Source organism: Stegostoma tigrinum, chromosome 7 (genome assembly GCF_030684315.1).
Source record: "Stegostoma tigrinum isolate sSteTig4 chromosome 7, sSteTig4.hap1, whole genome shotgun sequence".
NCBI lineage: Eukaryota > Metazoa > Chordata > Chondrichthyes > Orectolobiformes > Stegostomatidae > Stegostoma > Stegostoma tigrinum.
Window position 1 is genome coordinate 51,018,424 of NC_081360.1, and position 22,720 is coordinate 51,041,143.

Genomic DNA, 22,720 nt, shown 5'->3' on the forward strand with positions numbered 1-22,720 from the left:
TGTTTTTTCCTTCATAGATGCTGCCAGACCTGCTGAGCTTTTCCAGCAACTTTGTTTTTGTTGCACTTGTTTTCTCAGTTGTATCCAGTTGAAAGCGTATTGCGGATGAATTTTGAATATACATATGGCTCTGTTAACATGTATTAACACCCACAAATCTGTAATCTAAATATAAAATACAAGCATGAGTGAATTTTCTGCTTGTTGTCTGAGATCAAGCCCTCTTGCTCTTCAAGTTTGGATATCTTATGAGCTCCAGGTCCTTGTTCTCAATGCACACATTGTGTTTTAATTTTAATAAGCTTGGGAATCCTGACATAATCAATTCATTTTTTATTTGCTGAATGTTCAAGAAATGTAACATTGGTAGGGTCTTCTGAATAATCAGGTTATTTCCTCAGCATTTTGTTGGAAATATTTGCATTGGGAATAATTCAGTAAAGAATAGCCCATTCACTGTGATACTACAGTAATTTTTAAAAACTTCCTAGCAAAGCAATTGATCAAAGTACTGACCGGATAGAATCTGTATTCTTGCATATAGTTGCTGAGTGCTTTTTATCAATCACTGCAAGAATGTTGATATTAATTATTTTGTGAGAACAGGACATAGTTGTTTGTTATACTGTAGTGCAATTTCCATTTTTATATCTATCCAGTGTTCTGTGTTCTGGTCACTTCTTTGAGATGTTTTTGTTATTCCTTGGTCATTTCAAAGAAACTTGCATTTCACCAGACAGGTTACTGCTAACCTATCTGATATGTTGCCAGAGATGAACTGTTTGGTCAAGAAGTTTTATTTTTGAAGTGGCGTGTTTAACTTAACTTCACCTGAGAGTGGGACAGTTGAGAAGTTTAGCTTTTCAGGAATTGATTTACTGCTCAATACTGTTCAAAACATGTAACTACCATTTTAGCTTGGGAGCTAACTCTAGTTGGAAATCCACCAACCAGAAAGAGGCAGAGGCCTGATGATTAAATTAAAGCCAAGCCTTAATGACATAACTAAAATCGCAGATAACAAAGTGTGGAGCTGGATGAACACAGTAGGCCAAGCAGCATCCCAGGAGCACAAAAGCTGACGTTTCGGGCCTAGACCCTTCATCAGAAAAGGGGTATACTGCATCCACTGTACCCGATGTGGCTTCCTCTACATTGGGGAAACCAAGCGGAGGCTTGGGGACCGTTTTGCAGAACACCTACGCTCGATTCGCAATAAACAACTGCGCCTCCCAGTTGCGAACCATTTCAACTCTCCCTCCCATTCCTTAGACGACATTGTCCATCCTGGGCCTCCTGCAGTGCCATAATGATTCCACCCGTAGGTTGCAGGAACAGCAACTCATATTCCGCTTGGGAACGCTGCAGCCTAATGGTATCAATGTGGATTTCACCAGCTTCAAAATCTCCCCTCCCCCCACTGCATCCTAAAACCAGCCCAGATCATCCCCGCCTGCCTAACCTGTTCTTCCACTCACCTATCCCCTCCTGCCACCTCAAGCCACACCTCCATTTCCTGCCTACAAACCTCATCCCGCCCCCTTGACCTGTCCGTCCTCCCCGGACTGACCTATCCCCTACCTACCTCCCCCTATACTCTGCTCTCCACCTATCTTCTCCTCTATCCATCTTCGATTCGCTTCCCCCTCTCTCCCTATTAATTTCAGAATCCCCTCCCCATCCCCCTTTTCTGATGAAGGGTCTAGGCCCGAAATGTCAGCCTTTGTGCTCCTAAGATGCTGCTTGGCCTGCTGTGCTCATCCAGGTCCATACTTTGTTATCTCAGATTCTCCAGCATCTACAGTTCCCATTATCTATAAGTAAACTCGCAGTACAGTTTTATCATTCTTTGATAAACTCGCAAAATAAGTCCTAACTGGCTTAGCTTTGAAAATTGACGAACATGACTGGAAGCTACATTTGAAGGGACACACATCCGTATGTGCTTGGTTCTCTTAGAATTTGTGTCATTGTAAGCAGTGAATTTCTATTACTGCTTTTGAATAGATAAACAATTGGAAGAGGAGAGGCTGAAACCTCAACAAGAACGAGCATTAAGTATACCATATTAGAAGCACCGTATATGAGGTATATCCATTTGTAAACCTTACTCAACCCAAAGGGCCATCACATTGTGATCCTTCCTTGGTTATTTCAAAGAAACAATGTATGCCTACTTGCAATTCGCCAGACAGGTTACTGCTAACCTATCTGATATGTTGCAACAGATGAACTATTAGATCAAGAAATTTTATTTTTGTCAGTGGCTGTTGAATGGCTTCTTGGGTAAAACATCATTATCTTATGATGTGCTGTAAGTGCTTCCCCATCTGTTAGCTCATGTCACATGCTAAACACTTAAAACAGTTCTTGTGTAGAGAGATGCCTAGAAGTCTATTAAGGGCACAAACTAGTTATATTCTCAAAATAACAGAGTTGCACACAGTCTGGGTTTGCACATTTCATACATATAATTGAAAATACACAACAGTGATTCCATTGCACAGAGTGAGACAAGACAAGGTAAGTAGTTGTCATACCAGAATATCATGTAGTGATGTCTTTGCCAGTCTGGTCTGGTATCTATGTCATACGCAACAGCTATCAGTGTCATGTCCACCTTTAACTTTATCACTACAGATTATTCCCAAGATATTAGAGGTAATATCACTCAGATTTCTTGTCTGAATCAAATAGATCCCTAATATCCTCCATGCCATGGCAAGCCAGCACATTACCTTCCCAATGGATACAAAATCCAAGATGAAAGAGCTTTTGGATTTCCATCAGTAGCTGAATCTTGAATGGACTCATTCTTAATGTAGCTGTCCCAGCAACAGAGAATTAGTTATAATATCCTGAACCTGTCTCCTGCAGGGGTAACAAGCTTTGAATTTATCCCATTGGTCACCTACCCAAAACTAGCCCAATAAAATTAAGGCCAGTGTCTTCTGGGTTTATCAGAATTAGAGCAACATTTATTTGATGGACAACTTTTCTGTGCCAGAATGCAACAAGAACCACATCATGTAATGTTCTTCAAGAATAACAATGGTAGGATGATGTGTTGATTCTTCCTCGGCTCTCTTGAAATCTGGCAGCAGGGAGGCAATCTGAAGAAGGGTCACTGGACACAAAACGTAAGCACTACTTTCTCTCCAGCAAATTTTTTTCAAACAAGAGGTTGTGTTTTTCGGGAAGGTGTCCTAGGTTTAACTCAACAGTTAGTCTGAGTCAAGTAAATTAACTGCTTTCCTCTACTGGAAATTGGACATGTGGGTAGTGTCAGAAATATCCAGCTGAGTCATCTTTGAGTTAATTTAGTTGTAAATTGAGTCCTCATTTTCTGTTTTTGGCTTTTAAAATTTTACTGTAGCTGTGACTGTGCAGAATAACCATGATTTCATCAGCTTACAGATATTATGTGGTAGAAATACAAAATATTGAGCAATAAATGTATAATCATATTTTGGCAAAGCTGTGCCAACAGCAATAAAAAGCATGATTGTGAATCAAGTCCTGATGTAGTTGAAAACATATCTGCAATATACTGTTCGATTTAATGTGTTAGTTTACTCGTGAACATTAATTGTGAACAGACCCTTTGTCCTAACTCAACAGATATCCTAAATTAATTTAGTCCCATTTGCCAGCATTTGGCCCCTTCCCCTCTAAACACTTCCTATTCATATACCCATCCAGATGCCTTTTAAATGCTGTAATCATACCAGCCTTCACTACTTCCTCTGGCAGTTCATTCTATAAATGCACCACCATCTGTGTGAAAAGTTGCCCCGTTGTTCCCTTTTAAATCTTTCCTGTCTCATCTTAAACCTATGCACTCTAGTTTTGGACTTCCCTACTCTGGGGAAAAGACCTTGGCTATTACCCCATTCATGCCCCTCATGATTTTATAAACTTCTTTAAGGTTACCCGTCAGCCTCCAACGGTGCAGGGAAAATAGCTCCAGCCCAATCAGACTCTCCCTATAGCTCAAAATCGAGTCGCGGTAGGAAAATCTGCGTTCCATTTGGCAGGTGCTGGCAAAAACAATGGGTCTATCCTGTTAGTGGATTTTGGGAAGAAGGCAGAATTGGAATGAGATAGCAAGCTGTAAAGCTGGATGAACACATCGGGCCAAGTAGCAGCATAGGAGCAGGAGAGCTGATGTTTCAGGCCTGGACTCTCCTTCAGAAAATGAGGTTGTGGGAGTGTGAGCTTGGAGATAATGAGGCAAAATCACCAGATAAAATGAGATTAGTGACCATTCTAGGTATCATAACCTGATGTTCAGTGGTGGTATGGTGGTCGAGGGGATATAGGAGGAGGTGTCCGAGAACTGGTGCTCAGCCTCTGCAATGTAGAGGTCAGTACTCCGGACAACAACTGCACCATCCTTGTGGCAGGTTTGATTACAAAGTCAGGGTTGGATGTGAGCGCACCGAGTACAGTCGGGGACCTAGGTTCAAATGGTAAAGGGGAGGGTCAGACAAATTAAGGCAACTGATGTGATGTCACTGATTCTCCGTGAATGTGTCAAATGTAGGTAAAAGGCCAGAGAGAGGGCATGTGGAGGAGGGAACGTGTTGGAAGCGGGTGAAGGGGTCTGTAGGGTGGGGAGAGGGCTTTTGGTGAAAGAAATGGGCTTGGCGGCAGAGGCGACAGAAGAAGACTACAATGTCATGTTGTGTCTGAAAACCATTGAGGAATTGGGTGCAGGCAATGGCCTAGTGGTATTATCATTGGACTGTTAATCCCAAAACCCAAACAAGATTCTGGGGACCCAGGTTCCAATTCTGCCACAGCTGATGGTGGAATTTGAATTCAATACAAATATCTGAAAGCAAGAATGTAAAGATGACCATGAATCCATTATCAATTGTCAGGAAAAATCCATCTGGTTCACTAATGTCCTTTAGGGAAGGAAACTGCCATCCTTAGCCAGTCTGGCCGATATATGACTCCAGACCCACAGCACTGTGGTTGATTCTTCAGTACCCTCTGGGAAATTTGGGATGGGCAATAAATGCTACCTAGCCAGTGATGCCCTCAGCCCGTTAATGAATAAAAGAGGCAGATAAAACTCAGACCTGTGCTGAGTACAGAATGTTCAGCATCAGAGAAAGGAAGGTCAGGAGAGATGGTAAATACTGGACCAGCTGGGGTTAGCAGAAGGGATGGAGACAGAGGGAGGGGAAGGGGAGAAAGGTTCCAGAGGAGTATGGATGCCTGAGTTAGTGCAGCTTGTGTTCCTTTGTTGTTCGTATCAACTGAGCCAGAGAATGAAGAAGAACTGGGGCAGGACATCTCTGATAGAGCATGACGTGGTGCTGATGGAGTGAAGTTAAGAGTGCACATATGCCAATGTATAGAACTGAGTGTGGATCTTAGGATGCTGTGAAAACCGTTGTTGGAGGAGTGTTGTATGTCACTGAGCTTTCTGTGATCCTGGGTGCACTTTGAAACATGAAGGATGAAATTGCAGCTACAATGCGCATGGAGTGAATCTGAACTGAAGGCAGTCACTGAGGAACGAGATGTGGCTGTGGAAGTGAGTTTTGGCAAATGCCTTCTGGAACGTAAGGAGAGACAACGAAAGTGATGAGGAAAGAAAGATTAGAACAGAAATGCTGTCAGAGACGGGAGCAGATCAAATCTCTGTTTTTGTCACCTGCAGCATGATGTTGCCATCAGATACACATTCCCCACTGCCTTATTGTCGGTCTTTTGCAAGGACTGCTTCCTCTGGGACACTCTGGTCTGATCCTCCACCACTCATGACACCTCCCCACAGCTCCTTTTCACGCAACCGCAGAAGGTGTAACACTTACCCCTTTCCTTCCCCCTTCCTCATTATGCAAGGCTCCAGACACATCTTCCAGGTGAGGTAGCTATTTATCTGCACTTCCCTTAATCTACATTACTGTGTTTGCTCTTCACAATGTGCTCTTCTCTACATGAACGAGATGAAACACAAACCGGGCAACTGCTTTGTGCAACACCTACATTCAGTAACAAAAATGACCCCGAGCTGCCAGTTGCCTGCCACTTCAACACACCAGTATGTTCCCTGGCCAACATTTCTGTCTTGGGCCTGCTGCAGTGTTCCAGTGAAGCTCAGTGCATACTGGAAGATAAGTATCTCATTTTCCACTTGAGGACCCTGCAGCCTTCAGGACTCCATACTGAGTTCAATAATTTTGGATAAAACAATGAACTGAGCATGTTAAAGGTCACGTTTGATAACTTTCCATTGGAAAGTTAACTGTACTTTCTTGCCGCAGGTGCTGACAGACTTGCTGAGGTTCTCCAGCAATTTCTGCCAGTTTTTCAATAATTTTAAGGTTTATGCACTTTTTTCTGTGTCCTACCCCATACCCTGGGCCTTGTCATCATGTTTCATCACGGCTGACAGATTTTCATGCACTGTTGGTTCCCATTAGCTTTTCTTGCCCTCTGGTACACTATTCTGCCTAACTACTGTTCTCTCTCTCTCTCTGGGCTCCATTTTCATTATTATTTACTCCTCTAACCTCTTCCCGACCCCACAACACCACGTCCTATCTCATATATATCACCTTTTCCTGGCCACAATAGGTTCACTGAAACTGAAATGTTGACTTTATTTTCTCCCTACAGATGATGCTAGACCTGCTGACTTCTCCATCCATTTCTGTGTTTGATGCATTTTATTAGGTGTTCCAGGTAGAAGGCAATCAAACATGTTGTATATAAGTATCTATATCTTTATACAAACAAATTTTCTAAAAAATGTACTTCCAAATTTCAGTGATACTTTCATAAACTCTTGGGGAATTTATTTACTACGATATCACTTTCCTCATAGTTCAATGCAGAATTCATTATTACTAACTTAGGGCAGCAAAATCTTGAATATTTTGTAGGAAATATACTGGAAAATTTGCTCGCTATAGTAGCCACACACATTTTTTTGTTGTTTATTTATTTGCAAACCTTTATCTGAATTTCACCAATACTGTCAAATTTACTGTGCAAGAAACAAAACCTAAATCACACAACATACTTGGACTTTAAAGAATCATTAACAAACTGAAATCACACAAATCTTTAAAAAATAAATTTAATTGGCTGATTGTTCCCCTTGGCATTCTATCATGGTCACACTTATTGCATTTAAAAGAATGAGAGCCAGGGGGCAGAGTTGAGTATGGTAGGCATTACAAAAGAGAAAGTGCTAGAAAAGCTAAAAGGGCTAAAAATTGATAAATCTCCTGGCCCCGATGGGCTACATCCTAGAGTTCTGAGAGAGGTGGCTGAGGAAATAGCGGAGGCTTTGGTTATGATCTTTCAAAAGTCATTGGAGTCTGGGAAATTCCCAGATGATTGGAAAATTGCTGTTGTAACTCCCTTGTTTAAGAAAGGATCAAGGCAAAAGATGGAAAATTATAGGCCCATTAGCCTAACCTCAGTTGTTGGTAAAATTCTAGAATCCATTGTTAAGGACGAGATTTCTAAATTCTTGGTTGGGTTAGAACAAACCAGCATGGATTTAGTAAGGGGAGGTCATGCCTGACAAGCCTGTTAGAATTCTTTGAAGAGGTAACAAGTATGTTACCAGGGAAACCCAGTGGATGTTATCTATCTAGACTTCCAAAAGGCCTTTGATACGGTGCCTCACGGGAGGCTGCTGAGTAAGGTGAGGGCCCGTGGTGTTCAAGGTCAGCTACTGGCTTGGATTGAGGATTGGCTGTCTGACAGAAGGCAGAGAGTTGGGATAAAAGGCTCTTTTTCGGAATGGCAACCAGTGACAAGTGGTGTCCCGCAGGGTTCAGTGTTGGGGCCGCAGCTGTTCACCTTATATATTAATGATCTGGATGAAGGGACTGGGGGCATTCTGGCAAAGTTTGCCGATGATACGAAGCTAGGTGGACAGGCAGGTAGCACTGAGGAGGTGGGGAAGCTGCAGAAAGATTTAGATAGTTTAGGAGAGTGGTCCAGGAAATGGCTGATGAAATTCAATGTGAGCAAATGCAAGGTTTTGCACTTTGGAAAAAAGAATACAGGCATGAACTATTTTCTAAATAGTGAGAAAATTCATAAAGCAGAAGTACAAAGGGATCTGGCAATGTTGGACTCTAAAAGTTAACTTGCAGGTAGAGTCTGTGATTAAGAAAGTGAATGTAATGTTGTCATTTATCTCAAGAGGGTGGAATATAAAAGCAGTGATGTGCTTCTGAGTCTTTATAAGGCTCTAGTTAGGCCCCATTTAGAATACTAGGTCCAATTTTGGGCCCCACACCTCAGGAAGGATATACTGGCTTTGGAGCATTCCAGCGGAGATTCACACGGATGATCCCTGAAATGGTAGGTTTAACATATGATGCATGGCTAAGGACCCTGGGATTGTATTCATTAGAGTTTAGGAGGTTGAGGGGAGATCTAATAGAAACTTACAAGATAATGTATGGCTTAGAAAGGGTGGATGCTGGGAAGTTGTTTCCATTAGGCAGGGAGACTAGGACCCGTGGGCACAGCCTTAGAATTAGAGGGGGTAAATTTAAAACAGAAATGAGGAGACATTTCTTCAGCCAGAAAGCGGTGGGCCTGTGGAATTCATTGCCACGGAGTGCAGAGGAGGCCGGGATGTTAAATGCCTTCAAGGCAGAGATTGATAAATTCCTGATCTCAGAAGGGATCAAGGGCTACGGGGAGAGTGCAGAGAAGTGGAGTTGAAATGCCCATCAGCCATGATTTAAATGGCGGCGTGGACTCAATGGGCCGAATGGCCTTACTTCCACTCCTATGTCTTACGGTCTTATGATCTAACGAAAATAAAGTGCATTTGAAGACTATCAGATTAATCGTTATCACTTTGAATCTACTTCCCCATTCAATGGGCTGTATGTCCTCTTCCTGCTCCTACAATAGAGGGCCTTGTAATCTAAAATTTGAGCATTCACCCAATAGGTAAGTTTGGGCCAATCTAACTGGACTTCTGTGGTGTGTGAAGGAGTTTTATTATTTGAAGAGCTGATTTTATAAGATGGATAATCAATTTTCCTTAGTTGTCTGTTCTTCCTTTGTCATGACTGAGATAGGAAACAAGGGTCATGCTCCCACAGGTCAGTTTGTATTGTAATCAAGTGGGACAATTCTTCTTATGATTGACTTTTTTTATTCATGGAAAATACCTTTTAGGCTTTTAGTGCTACCTCCAAGAGTGATATACCTAAGATTAAAACTCTGGCATGGAGAGTTTAGTTTGTCTTTTTATTCAGTAGTAGTTGTCTCAGTTATGTTAATCAGTGGTGCTGCTGGGCCATGCCAGTGTATTATTTTGAACAGTATGCTTTGAGTACAGCACCATTTGTTGGATTAATTAGGTTGTGTAGCGCTGTTAACCTTTCGTAATATTACTAAGTGTAAAAGAATAATTTGGCCTGCATTTTGCTGAGACAGTTAGATTGTACGATACTATCTTTGTAATATAGTGTTGTCAACTCTTCAAGCATATGTATATACTGTGCATATCGAAATATTCTGTATTCGGATGAAACAATTCATTAAATTTCACCAAATAAAACAAAGTTAGCATGGTAATGTTCTATTAAGTGTTTCTTTTATTTATTTAAAAAAAAGTCAGCATTTTCTCGCTGTCCAATGAAATAAATTTACTTTGTAGCTTGACTTTTACCGGTTATGCAATTTGCCAGTGTTTTTACCATTTACCTGCACTTCCTTGCAGTGTGCTGGAATAAAAATGAAATGACTTTCCTAACTAACAGAAATGCTTCTGACTCTTTCACAGCTGTGCAATGGAGGTTCTGTCACTGAACTCGTCACAAATCTACTGAAGCACAATGAAAGCATGGATGAAGCGCTAATCTCATACATTTTGTATGGGGCACTTTTGGTAAGAACTAAGTGACAACAGAGTTCAACTGTTTTCTACTATATGTATGTTTTCATTTCTGCTCAATTAGAAGTCATAGAATTTATTGCTGCAGTATTGTTCAGTACAGTTACTAAGAATTGTTTCTGAATAATTCCACTTGAGCCATTTATATTTTTTACAGGGCCTTCAGCATTTGCACAAAAACAGAGTTATTCATCGTGATGTCAAGGGCAACAACATCCTCTTGACAACAGAAGGAGGAGTCAAGCTGGTTGACTTTGGTAACGTCTGTTTACCATCCATTTTCTCTGAAGTTTGTAGTTTAGCCAAAGGCAGCAATTTACTGTCTGCTTAGACAGTGTGAGCTTTTCTGTGACACCACAGGCAAAGTATATTTTGTTTGAGTTGTGTCACTGAATTGCCTTTAACAGATGGAGTCCCCAAGGAACTGTTACCAAATAATTTGTTTGCTGAAAAATGTTGGAAGCACTGTCCTTAAAGTAAAATAATGAATGTAACATCTTTCACACATGCCATCGGAAGTGTTGTGTGTACTTGATTGTTTTGTTAAGCTTTGTTGCACCATTACAGCAAACTATTTCCGAGCAATTTTTCTTGTTTTGTATCATGTCATTGATATTTCTTTAAGCTCAAAGGGACTGATAGCTCTTTGTGAAATGACTGAATAGCCTGCGGCAACTCAAGTCCCTCTGTGGACTAGGTAAAATGGACTTGGCACCAAATATAACTGTTCCATTTAATTGCTTAGTTCCTGAAGGTAGGTTGTTCAGAGTGGGAAAATGTAGAACAAAAATTCCTTAAAGAATTAGTAATAACTACATTTTACTAATTTGAGGTAACAAGCACGTGGTGTGTGCCTCTTCATATCATCCTCCTGTGAGGCTGATTTTTCTCCATGACAACCATCACCACAACAGTTCTGTGTTCCACTTGGGTGGCATGTTAATCAGTCTCAGTTTTTTTTCTTTACCTTGGTGAAATATTTTGCCATAAAGAGAATTCGGAAGAGCAAGTTAACCTCTCAAAATGATTGGTAGTTTTAAGCATCTGCCTCTGGTGGTGATTGAAAACTAACAATAAATATTTAAGTGAGTATTTGAACTGCATCAATGCTGATTTTTTTTTAAAATGCTGTTTATTTTTGGATTATAATATTGATTTTGTACTTTTGTTAAATAGGTGTTTCAGCTAAGCTCACAAATGCTAGATTACGTCGAAATACTTCCGTGGGTACACCCTTTTGGATGGCACCTGAGGTGGGTTAGTCTTAATTTTTAGCGTACACCCACTTCTGAACATTTGAGACAAATAGTGCTAAGAAGGAAACCTGAGTAGGTTAGGGATGGCATTGGCTGACTGTATCAATAAGTTTTGTTTACATTCTTTCAAGATATACTGCAATAGCAATGGTAAAAGAGCACTTTGTGTATGAGTAAAAAAAAAACAAAGAACTGTGGATGCTGGAGATCTGAAACAAAAACGGGAATTGCTGGAGAAACTCAGTAGGTCTACCGGCATCTGTGGGGAGAAAACAGAGTTAACGTTTCAAGCCCAGTGACCCTTTTTCAGAACCACTGTGTGCCAGATTCCTCTGCTAGACATAGTCTACAAGTCCTTCCAGTAACTGTAATGTTGAATTTGGGTGCACTGCCTGATGTGATGCTCTCTGTTATAATGCAATGGCCATGAAACCACCTTTTGAAAAGTTCACAGAAATTTTTAAGAACTTGATCGTGGCCAGGCCAATGGATTTCTTGGTGTACCAAACAACATGTCATCTGTAACCAGCAAAGTTAGTGTTGGCAATATCTGGCACCATCAATCCCTCTCCAAAAAAACTCACTCTTGACCCGTCTGACTTTGCAATCTGTAACACTGGTCCCAGCCATCCTTTACTTCCAATGTCCTTACTTACCTTCCAAGTCCATGCTCACCTTTCACCGCAATTCTATGTGTAAATTGTTCCACTAAGTTTTCTGCCTCTGTCACAAAACTGAAGTTACCTTGATCGAAGTAAAAAATGAAATTCTGAGTGACTAGTGTGTTGTTCTCCTGTGGTATACAGTCAGGAGTGAGCCACCTTAGGAGTCATTAATATTGACTCTGCGCCCCATGAAGTCTCATGGCAAAAGATAAGTATTGGCAAGGAAATCTCCTGCTGATTATCGTTTATCCCCTCCTGCCCCCTTCCCCCAACACTTCAATACTCCTCCACGTTGTACACCACCTAGAAGAAGCACTGTGAGTTGCTTGAGGGATGAACATACTCTGGTGGGGGATGACCTAGAGTGGCTTGGCAGCATCACTAATCAACCTGGTTGGGCCCGAAGGGACATAGCTGCTAGGCTGGGTCTGTGGCATATAGTGAGGGAACCAACAAGAGGGAAAAAACACACTTGACCTCATCTTCACTAATCTGCTTGCTGTAGATGTATCTGCCCATGACTGCATCAATAAGAGTGACCACAGCACAGTCTTTGAGGTGACAATGCCCTGTCTTCAGGTTAACAATGCCTTTCATCATGTTATGTGGCACCATCTCTTTCTAAATGATACAGACTTCCTTCAGATTGAGCAAATCAAGACTGGGTGTCCATATGAAGTTTTGGAGGCTATTAGCAGCAACAGAATCACACTCACACATAATCTGCAACCTCATGGCCTGACATATTTCCCCACTTGGCTATCACCATCAAGCTAGGGAATTAACCCTGGCTCAATGAGGAGTGTAAGGCATTCAAAGAGCAGCACCAGGCGCTCATAAAAATGATGTATTAAACTGGTGAAGCGACACAACAAGGATTACTTGTGTGCCAAACAATATAAGCAGCAAATGATAGAGTAAGTGATCCCGCAGCCAAAGGATCAGATCTAAACTCTACAGTCCTGCCACATCTATTTGTGAATAGTTGTAGGCAGTTAAAAACTGACTGGAGGTGGAGGTTCCACAAATTACCCCATCCTCGATGATGGGGGAGCCCAGCATAAGGCTGAAGCATTTGCAGCAATCTTCAGCTGGAAGTGCTGAGTGGGTGATCCACTAGCATCGCAGATGTCACTCTTTAGACAATTTGATTCATGCAATGTGATGTCAAGAAATGGTTCTAGGCACTGAATATGGCAAAGGCTGTAATTCCTACCAATATTCTGCCAATCCCAGCTAATCTGTTCCAGTACAGCTACAACACCGGCATTTACCCAACATTGTAGAAAATTGCCTATTACTCCTGTACATAAAAAGCAGGAGAAATCCCACCTGGCCAATTACCACACAACCAATCTACTCTTTATCATCAGTAAAATGATGGAAGGTCTATCAAAAGTACTGAGAGCCTGTTCAACAATAACCTGCACCCTGATGCCTAGTTTGGGTTCTGCCAGAAGCACACAGCTCCTGACCTCATAACTGCCATAGTTCAGAAATGGACCAAAACAGCTGAATTGAAGACGTGAAGTGAGAGTGACTAACCTTGGCATCAAGGCTATATTTGAACAAATGTGGCATCAGGAACACTAGAAAAACTAGCATCAGCGGGAATCAGAGTGAAACCAATGGTTAGAGTCATACCTGGCACATAGGAAGATGGTTGTGGTCTGAAATGGGCATGTTTTCTGATGATTGCATAATGTTCAGCAACATTTGTGATTACTCAGATACTGAAGAAGTTCGTCTCCAATGTAACAAGATTTGAACAATACCCAGGTTTGGCTTGAAAAGTGGCAGATAACATCTGTGCCACTCAAATGCCATGTAATGACGACTTCCAACAAGAGAGAATCTAATCATCATTGCTTGACATTCAATTGTGTTAACATCACTGAATCTACCACTGTCAACATCCTGGGGGTTACAATTGACCAGAATCTGACTGGATGGTCTTCTGAATATATTGGCAACAAGAACAGGTCAGAGATTTGGAATGCTGCAGTTAGAAATTCCCCTCCTGGCTCATCAAAGCCTGTTTGCCAAGGCATAAATCAGGAGATTGATAGAACACTTCCCACTTGCCTGAATGAGTCCAACTTCAACAACACTCAAGAAGCTCGATACCATCAGTGTAAAGCAGCCTACTCGATTGGCATCACATCCATAAGCATCGAATCCCTCCACTATTGTAGCTCAGTAGCAGCAGTGTGTACCATCGACAGATGTGCACTGCAGAAATTCACCAAAGATCCTTAAACAGCACCTTCCAAATGCATGACTATTACCATCTAGAAGGATAAGGGAATGTTGCCACCTGCAGTTTCACCTCCAAGCCACTTACCATCCTGACCTGAAAATATATTGCTGTTACTTCAGTGTCTTAAGGCCAAAATTGGTCTCTGGAATTCCCTCATTATCTCCATTGTGGGTCTATGTACAGTAAATGGACTGCAGAGGTTCGAGAAGGAAGTCCATGACCACCTTCCTGAGGACAGCTAAGGATTGAGAACAAATTCTGGCCCAGCCACCAATACTTATATCCCATGAGTGAAAATATGTAGAAAGGTTAACAACCAAAAGAACTGCGGATGCTGTAGATCAAGAACAAAAACAAAGTTGCTGGAAAAGCTCAGCAAGTCTGGCAGCATCCGTGAAGGAAAAAACAGAGTTAACATTTCGGGTCCAGTGACCTTTCCTCAGAAGGGACCCGAAACATTAACTCTGTTTTTCCCCCTCACAGATGCTGCCAGATTTGCTGAGCTTTTCCAGCAACTTTTGTTTTTGTATATAAAAATGATCTTGTATAACCATGTTTTTTCCATTTTTCAATGGTGTTGTACCTCCCTTGCCTGCTTTCACTTCAACTTATCAAGTCATAGCGAAAGATATTCTTGCCATGGCTTTTCTTTCCATCTTACATCATTTCCTTTCATGAACCCCTTTGCATTTATCCTTGGCCAATTTTTTTTCTTATCTATTTGTTACACTTTGGTGACTTCAACTGAAGACACAGTCAAGTTCCATACATCCACTGAGTACACTTGGCCCTGCCCAAGCACCATCAAACACTCCCATAAAACCATAAGATAGTGTAGCTATCAAGTCTGCTTAGTCATTCAATCATGGCTGATATGTTTCTCAGCACCATTCTCCTGCTTTCTCCCCGTAACCTTTAATCTCCTTACTAATTGAGAACCCATATATCTCTCTTTTAAAGATGCTTAATGATTCTGCCTTTCTACAGATTCACCACCCACTGGCTGGAGAAATTTCTCCTCATCTTAGTTCTAAAGGGTTGTTCGTTCACTGTAAGGCTGTGCTCTCATGTCCTAGTCTCTCCTACTAGTGGAAACAGCTTCTCCACATCCACTTTATCTAGGCCTGTCAGTATTCTGTAAGTTTCAATGAGACCTCCCTTGATCCTTCTAAACTCCGTTGAGTACAGACCCAGAGTCCTGACCACTCCTGATATGACAAACCCTTTCATTGCTGGGATCATTCCTGTGAACAACTTCTGGAACCCTCTGAGGCCAGTCTGCCCTTCCTTAGATACAGGACCCAAAACTGCTCACAATATTCCGAATGTGATCCTACCAGACCCTTACATAGCCTCAGCAGTACACCCCTCCTTTTGTTTTCTAGGTACCTCGAAATGAACGTGAACAGTTCATTTGCCTGCCTAAATGCCAACTCAATCTGCATGTTAGGAGAATCCAAAACTCAGGCTCTGACATCCTTTTGTGCTTCAGATTTCCCAAGCCTTTCCCTAATTAGAAAATAGTCTACCCTCTATTCTTTCTACTAAAGTGCATCAACCTCACACTCTTCCACCTTGTATCCCATCTTCTACTACTTTGCCTTTTCTCCTAGCCTGTCCAAGCATATCTGTAGCCTCCCTGCTTCTTCAACACGACCTGACCCTCCACCTATCTTTGTGTTATTTGCAAACTTAGCAACAATGGCCTCAGTTCCTTCATCCAGATTGTTAATGTATAATATGAATAGGTGTTGTCCCAAAAGGACACCTGAGGAATTTCACTAGTTACCAGCTGCCAGCCTGAAAAAGACCCCTTTATTCCCATGCTTTGCCTTCTGCCAGTCAGTCAGTTAACCCTGTATCTGTGGCAGTACCTTGCTGCTGACACCATGGTCTCATATTTAATAGCTTCCTGTCCGGCACTTTTTTGCAGATCTTCTGGAAATCTAAAAAAGATTACGTCCACTGGCTCTCCTTTGTCTAACTTGCTGGTTACCTCCTCAAAGAATTCTAACAGATTGGACAGGCATGACCTCCCCTAGACAAAGCAGTAGCTGATTCATTCCTATTTTATCACCCATTTCTAAGTATTCTCTAACCTCAACCTTAATAAAGTACACTAAAATCTTACCAAGTACCGAGGTCAGGCTAACCGACCTATAACCCTCTGTCTTCTGCCTCCCTTCATAAACAGGGCTGTTACATTGGCCATTTTCTAGTCCTCTGAGATCCTCCCTGACTCCAGTGATTCTTGAAATCTCAACACTGATGCTTCCACAATCTCCTCAGCTATCTCCTTGATAAATCTGGGGTGTAGTCCATTGGTCTGGATGATCTAATCACCTTCAGACCTTTCAGCTTCTCCAGCACCTTCTCCTTAGTGATGGCCGCTACACTCACCTCTGCACCCGACTCTCTTGAAGTTCTGGTACAGTGCTGGTCTCTTCCCTATGGAGCCTGGTATAGCCTTCTGATGACTCTGTTGTCAGACTGACATCCAGTCCTGATGAGTCATTATTACCTCCAATTAAAAATTGAAAGACTCAAAATCATTGTCTTAGCCAAATTCTTCAGATCTATTTATTACAATTTTCAAGATCACTTTCTGATCACTGTGCAATTTTAACCGGAGAGCTCTGGTTGTTAGGAACTGTGTATAATTTTAAACTTAACTAATGTCTAGCTTTTTGTATGTCAGGAAGGGATGATAGTTTCAGTTGCTTTTTTTTGAGGGTTTTTCTTAAGGGCTAGGTGATGAAAATTCTGGAGGTCAGTTTGTTTGCATGCAACTTGATTTTGGTATAACAGTTCTTGCATTCAAAGTGTGGACGTCGGTTTTGTGCATTCTAAAAGAGAATTTTTAAAAGTCCTGTTACCCATTGATAGAGAATTGGGGGCAGAAAGAAGGAAGAATCCAGGAGTCAGTCAGTCAGTCAGTCTTGAGTGTGGTGCACCCTAGAAAGTCTGCTAGAACCTTAGTTTAAAAATTTTGTGAGTTTGCATTGAAGGCAAAGTAATAGCGAGTTTTATTTGCAGTTTGCTTTGGAGAGATGAGAGTTAAAGTAAAGAGCATTTGGTGAATATGTGGAAAATTGTTTGAAGGAAATTGGCTGCAGCTGTGTCAGCCTGTCCAAGAAAACTTTGTTTGGGGAGATTGGTAACTCTTCATTTGAGTATTTGGTGTTTGTAATGATATTGCTGGAATAAAAGGAACAGTATGAATTTAAATTGTTGTCTGTAATGAAATCTTTCCAACCTTTTTGTCCAGTGAATGTTTCTTGTTTAATAAATTACTTATTCTTTGTGTTAGGCAGGAGAAGGTCTGGTAGTATTGGCAGTCAGGGAAGCTATCCATATGCGTAGGGAGAATCAAGAATGGAAGATATGTATGTGGAACGCAGTGCACCTCATTGCCCAGAAGATGCAGGAGTGCAGCTACACATGTTATCATCTGGCTGCCTCTTTCTGCAGGTTGACAGCTGCCAAGGAAGCCAAGTTCAATACCCCCATGGTGAGGTGCACTAACCTGCATTGTATCACCCCAGCCAGTTGTCCTCAGGACCAAAGGCATAGCAACAGGAGGACAGGGAATCTGATGCACACGCCAGATTGCCTCAAGAAGAAGGGATGACATGGAGACAAGGGGACTGAGAGCCTGACATTTACTCAAGGTGCTCCATCCTCACATGCAGACAGGGCACTCCTGCAAAGAGACTCCAAACTTAAGCAGGCCTTCCACCTCCACACTGTCTGCCCTGCACCAACCATTGAAAGTGACAGCCAAAGATGTTCCACTCACCTCTAGCAAGAAAAACTGTTAGCATGTCTGAACCATGCATACACAAAAGCCCCTGGAGTAGTCTGACCAAACTTCGAGGGCAATGTATACAGATACTCTCCCCTCAACTGTGATAACTCTGACTGGATGCCTGCGATCTGCGACTTACTGTGGTTTGGTATCTGAGGCTACGCTTGACTATTTGTGCATTGATCCCCTGACTGATGAGTGCCTCCATGAACTTCAGTGAGGGCTCATCCCTTAAGATTTTGGAACATTGCTGCCTGCTTGCTGCACGTGCAGCATGTTTGCTACATAAGCTGAAGGCACATGGTGCGGGTGTGAGAGATAATGGGAACTGCAGATGCTGAAGAATTCCAAGATAATAAAATGTGAGGCTGGATGAACACAGCAGGCCAAGCAGCATCTCAGGAGCACAAAAGCTGACGTTTCGGGCCTAAGGGTCTAGGCCCGAAACGTCAGCTTTTGTGCTCCTGAGATGCTGCTTGGCCTGCTGTGTTCATCCAGCCTCACAATTTATTATCTTGGTGCGGGTGTGAGATTGACATTGTACACAGTCATACTGCAACATGTCTGTCTCCTTGACTAAGGACTGCTGACCAGCAAGGCAAAGTCCTTGCCTGTGTGATTGTGCAAATTAGCGAAGTGATGGAGGATGCTGTGAGAATCCAGGTAGACACCAAGTGAGTGTGAATAGTCCTGATGTGTAGCCTGGTCCAATCTGTGAGCTTGGTTCCTGTTTCCAAGTTATAATATAAATCTATATCACTTAATTAAAAAATATCTTGGAAAGTTTTGCTCTTTATAAATTCTTTGCTCACAAAATGAATTCATGTAATAGTGTATTGGTGACAACCTGAATACCAGAGGTCAAACTTGGCAAATATATTGACTGGGTGGCCAAATTTTGTCCAAACTCCACCTACAAGTTTACTGACGACACCACCGTTGTAGGCTGGATATCAAACAATGATGAAACACAATGCAAGAAAGAGATAGAGTGCTTGGTATAAAGATAACAGTCTATTCCTCAAAGTCGGAAAAACAAAAGAGCTGATCATCAACTTCAGGAAGCAAGGAGGAGGACACACGCCATCTACATCAATGGAGCTGAGGTGGAGATGGTCTGGAGCATTAAGTTTCTCGGAGTGACAATTAACAACAACCTGTCCTGGATTACCCATGATGATGCAACAGTCAAGAAGGTATAACAAACCTTTTCTTCCTCAGGCAGCTAAAGAAATTTGGCATGTCTGTTAGGACTGTCACCAGCTTTTGCATATGCATCATAGAAAGCATTATATCTGGATGCATCACGGCTTGGTATGGCAGCTGCTCTGCCCAGGACTGTAAGAAACTACAGAGTTATGAACACAGCTGAGCCCATTATGCAAGCCAACCTTCCATTCATGAACTCCATCTATACTTCCCGCTGCCTCGGAAAGGCAGCCAACATCATGAAAGACCCCTCTCAATTATAATCTTTTCCAATCTTTTCTGTCAGGCAGAAGACACAAAAACTTAAATATATATATCAACAAATTCAAGAACAGCTTTTGCCTCACTGCTATTCAACTCCTGAATGGACATTTCAAAATTTCAAATCTAGTGTTTAGCTAGCTTTGTGTGCACCTTCTTTGCAGCCATAATTTTGTCTTCCTTGCTCTGTTCAATCACCCTACGATCTTTGTATGTTATGATCTACCTGTATTGCATGGAAAACAAAACATTTTACTGTACCTAGTTACAGTAGTAAATGTGACAATAGTAAATTAAAATTAACTCAAATTACATTGAGTTCTTTATCCAATGTAGCATTATTGGAGCAGTGAGAGAGATGTCCAGTCAAATTGGCACTAACTCTCTAAGTGCTGAAGGCAGTTCTGTCCAAAGACAGTCAAGAACTAAAGTTTTAAGAACAAAACTAAACTAAACTTTTTGATTGGCTTTTTCATTGACACTGTTTGTTGTATACTCAAGAAAGTACATCATAGTTACAAAAACAGAACTTGCTGGAAGTTCAAAGGTCTGGCAGCACCTGTGAAGAAAAAAAATCAGAGTTAGCTTTTCTAGTCCAGTGACCCTTCCTCAGAACAACATTGTTACACCCTTCTCATTGGACCATCTGTGGTTTAACATAAGCCCTGTGGGAATGAATGAAAACAAAGAAGACAGAAGCTCCAGAGGTTTGCAACAATTATAACTCTCTCCCTGTTCCCTTGATCTGAAAAATTGCCCTTGCTAAATCTCTGTTGAAACAGCAGGTAAACACTACATTGAGTTGCTGAAAGAAAGAATGCAAAATCCTACAGGAAAAGAAAGGCCCCTGAACCATTTTTGGATTTTTGTCTTCCCCTCTTAAGAGGTGTGAAACATGCTGGTGAACTCTAACTCAAACTTTCTATTCACTAGTAATCAAAATCACCATTTAAAAAAAAAGCCGCTGCAAAATAAATCTTATTTACCCATTTCCCTCTACCCTGATATGGCCACTGGCATTTCCAGTAGCACACGATAGTCAGGGGCACAGAATGTATTCCAAGTGAAATGGTTATTGTGACAGTACTGTGCCTTTAAGAAAGATGTGTTCTGTTTCTCTTGCAGAGTAGTGTTATCACAATGGTGCTGAAATAGGTAGTTAGTGTGCAGTTTTTGAGTTCTTCCAGGGCTCACACAAACCTGGAAAAGCTTTTAGTTTTGTTTTTGGTTATTGAAAAGATTTCTGCTGGCTGCTAAGCTAAAGGCGAGAGTTCCTGGCTGCTAGAGTGAAGTCTTAGACAGCCTGGCTTCCTCTTAAAAATCAAAAGGGGCAGATTTGTTTGTTTCTTCTGGACTGGAGAGACACAGCACATGAGAATCATAACTGTTTTGCCGAATTGCATTTTTGCCAATGGGTGTGTTTATGGGATGCTGCCTACATTGGAACAATTGATGTTTGGTGGGTAAATCATGCATCATCTTGTTAAGTATCTCAATAGAATAAAGTTATGCCTTGTTATGTTTTAACTGTGTTGTAAGAATAAAATTTGTTTTGATTAAAGCCTATTAGTGGACTAAACAAATTACATCTGGAACACAATACCTTACACTTCCCTTCAAATAAATATAAAAGTTAGTGTTCAGGCTATCTCCTTTCAATAGTTTTGGAGGGCTGCGAGGAGTATGGCCTGGTCCATAACTTTATGCAGGTAAGTTGGTCCTCCACTGCCACTGAAAAGCTTGGCAAAGTCATTGTTGGAAAGCTCTGGTGAGTACACAGGTTTTTGGCCCTATAGTGTTTTTAATTGTTTCTGAGAGTGTCCTTTCTGTCCATGTGTACAATTATATTTTATTCACAAACTATTTCTCCACACACCATTGGTCTCTGTTGGTTCACTTCACAAAAATGCATGTATAAAACTTTTAAATATTTTTGCATAGCTTGTCAAATAATTTTTGAAAATAGGCACATTCATTTTTGTTAGTGTTGTTACTTAGACTCTATCATCTGGCTAGCTAAAATTTCATAAGCCTCTGGGAAATTGTGCAAATTACCACATGCCCAAAGTTCAGGACATATTTTCAGTGTGCTGAGTCACCTTTCTGGCTAAATATATCAATTGCAAAAATAGGTTTGAAGAGAGGCTGAAAGCTTACAAGTAAAAAAATGTCTAACAAAGATGCTTTAAAAATTATTTAAATTAATGAAAATTTCAAGCATTAGATGTATTCATTGCATAATATCTTATTTTTTGGTTTTAAAAATAATTGTTTAAAATGTTAATTTGGGTGCAGAAATTTCAATGACTGAAGCAAAAATTAAAATGTGATCAATGTCTTTAGAGAAAACTCAGACAGAAATCTGATAGCAATATGATACTTTGAAATCCCTTTGCAAATCTGCATGTCTTGAGGACCAGAAGGATATTTAAGTAGAACTCATCACTTCCAAATGTTGCACCAAAAAGCTTTATTTTGGCAAACTCTGATGCTAATCTTAACTTGGTACAAATGTGTTATAAGTATGGCAATATGATGCAAACATGTACAATCACAGCACCATTTCCATCTGGGGAGGTTGTGGCATAGTAGGTGGAGGCAAAATGACTGGATTCGTAATCCAGAGGCTTAGATGAGTTTTATCGAATTGAGCTCAAACTCCACTATAAAAACAGGTGAAATTTAACTTCAATTAATAAATCTGGAATTAAAAACTGGAATTAAAAAATGGAGATGTTGAAACCAGTGTTGATTGATAGAAAAATCCATCTAGTTAATTGTTGACCTTCCCTAGTCTGGTCTACTTGTGACTCCAGACCCATGACAATGTGATTGATGCTTAACTGTCCCGTGATAAGTCATGGTAAGCCAGTCAAATCAAGCACAATTGCCTACTGAGGGTGGGGGGATGTTTTGGGGTGGGGAGTGGCATGGTGAGGTGTTTGGGGTGGAGGTGTGTGTGTGTGTGTGTGTGTGTGGAGTCTGACCCCACAAAAAATAAATAAAAAAGAGTTATCAGAAAAATGATAACTATTTTCTGGTGCTTGGTATTAGGAGAGAAATTATTTTCAATTATTGTGTAAATATTTTCAGAAAATGAGCTGAGTTTTACGTATGAGTGAGCAAGGTTGACTAATTTGTTGCATTTATTCTATTAATAGTGAGAATTTCAGTTGTATAATGGGGTCATTCCTGTTGTAGCTGTGTCTCCAGTAAGGGCAATTTGATTTTAATGAACCTACACAGAGGAATATACTATGAATACAATGAGATGACTGCATATGAAAAAGAAATGTGAATTTCCCCCTTGACTTTAATGATTTTACATATTCCCAGAGAAGATCCTTCCATGATGATGTT

At 41.1% G+C, this 22,720-nt stretch overlaps 1 protein-coding gene across 12 annotated transcripts in view; it reads left to right on the top strand.

The window, feature by feature from the left end:
• The window catches only part of myo3b (myosin IIIB), a 583,195-nt gene that overhangs the window by 90,372 nt on the left and 470,103 nt on the right, over positions 1 to 22,720 (top strand). For all 12 annotated transcript variants that reach the window (XM_059647251.1, XM_059647253.1, XM_059647249.1 and 9 more), the window contains 3 exons: positions 9,791 to 9,895; positions 10,059 to 10,158; positions 11,078 to 11,154. In XM_059647251.1, coding sequence (XP_059503234.1) covers positions 9,791 to 9,895; positions 10,059 to 10,158; positions 11,078 to 11,154 — 282 coding nt within the window. The remainder of the gene's footprint in view (positions 1 to 9,790; positions 9,896 to 10,058; positions 10,159 to 11,077; positions 11,155 to 22,720) is intronic.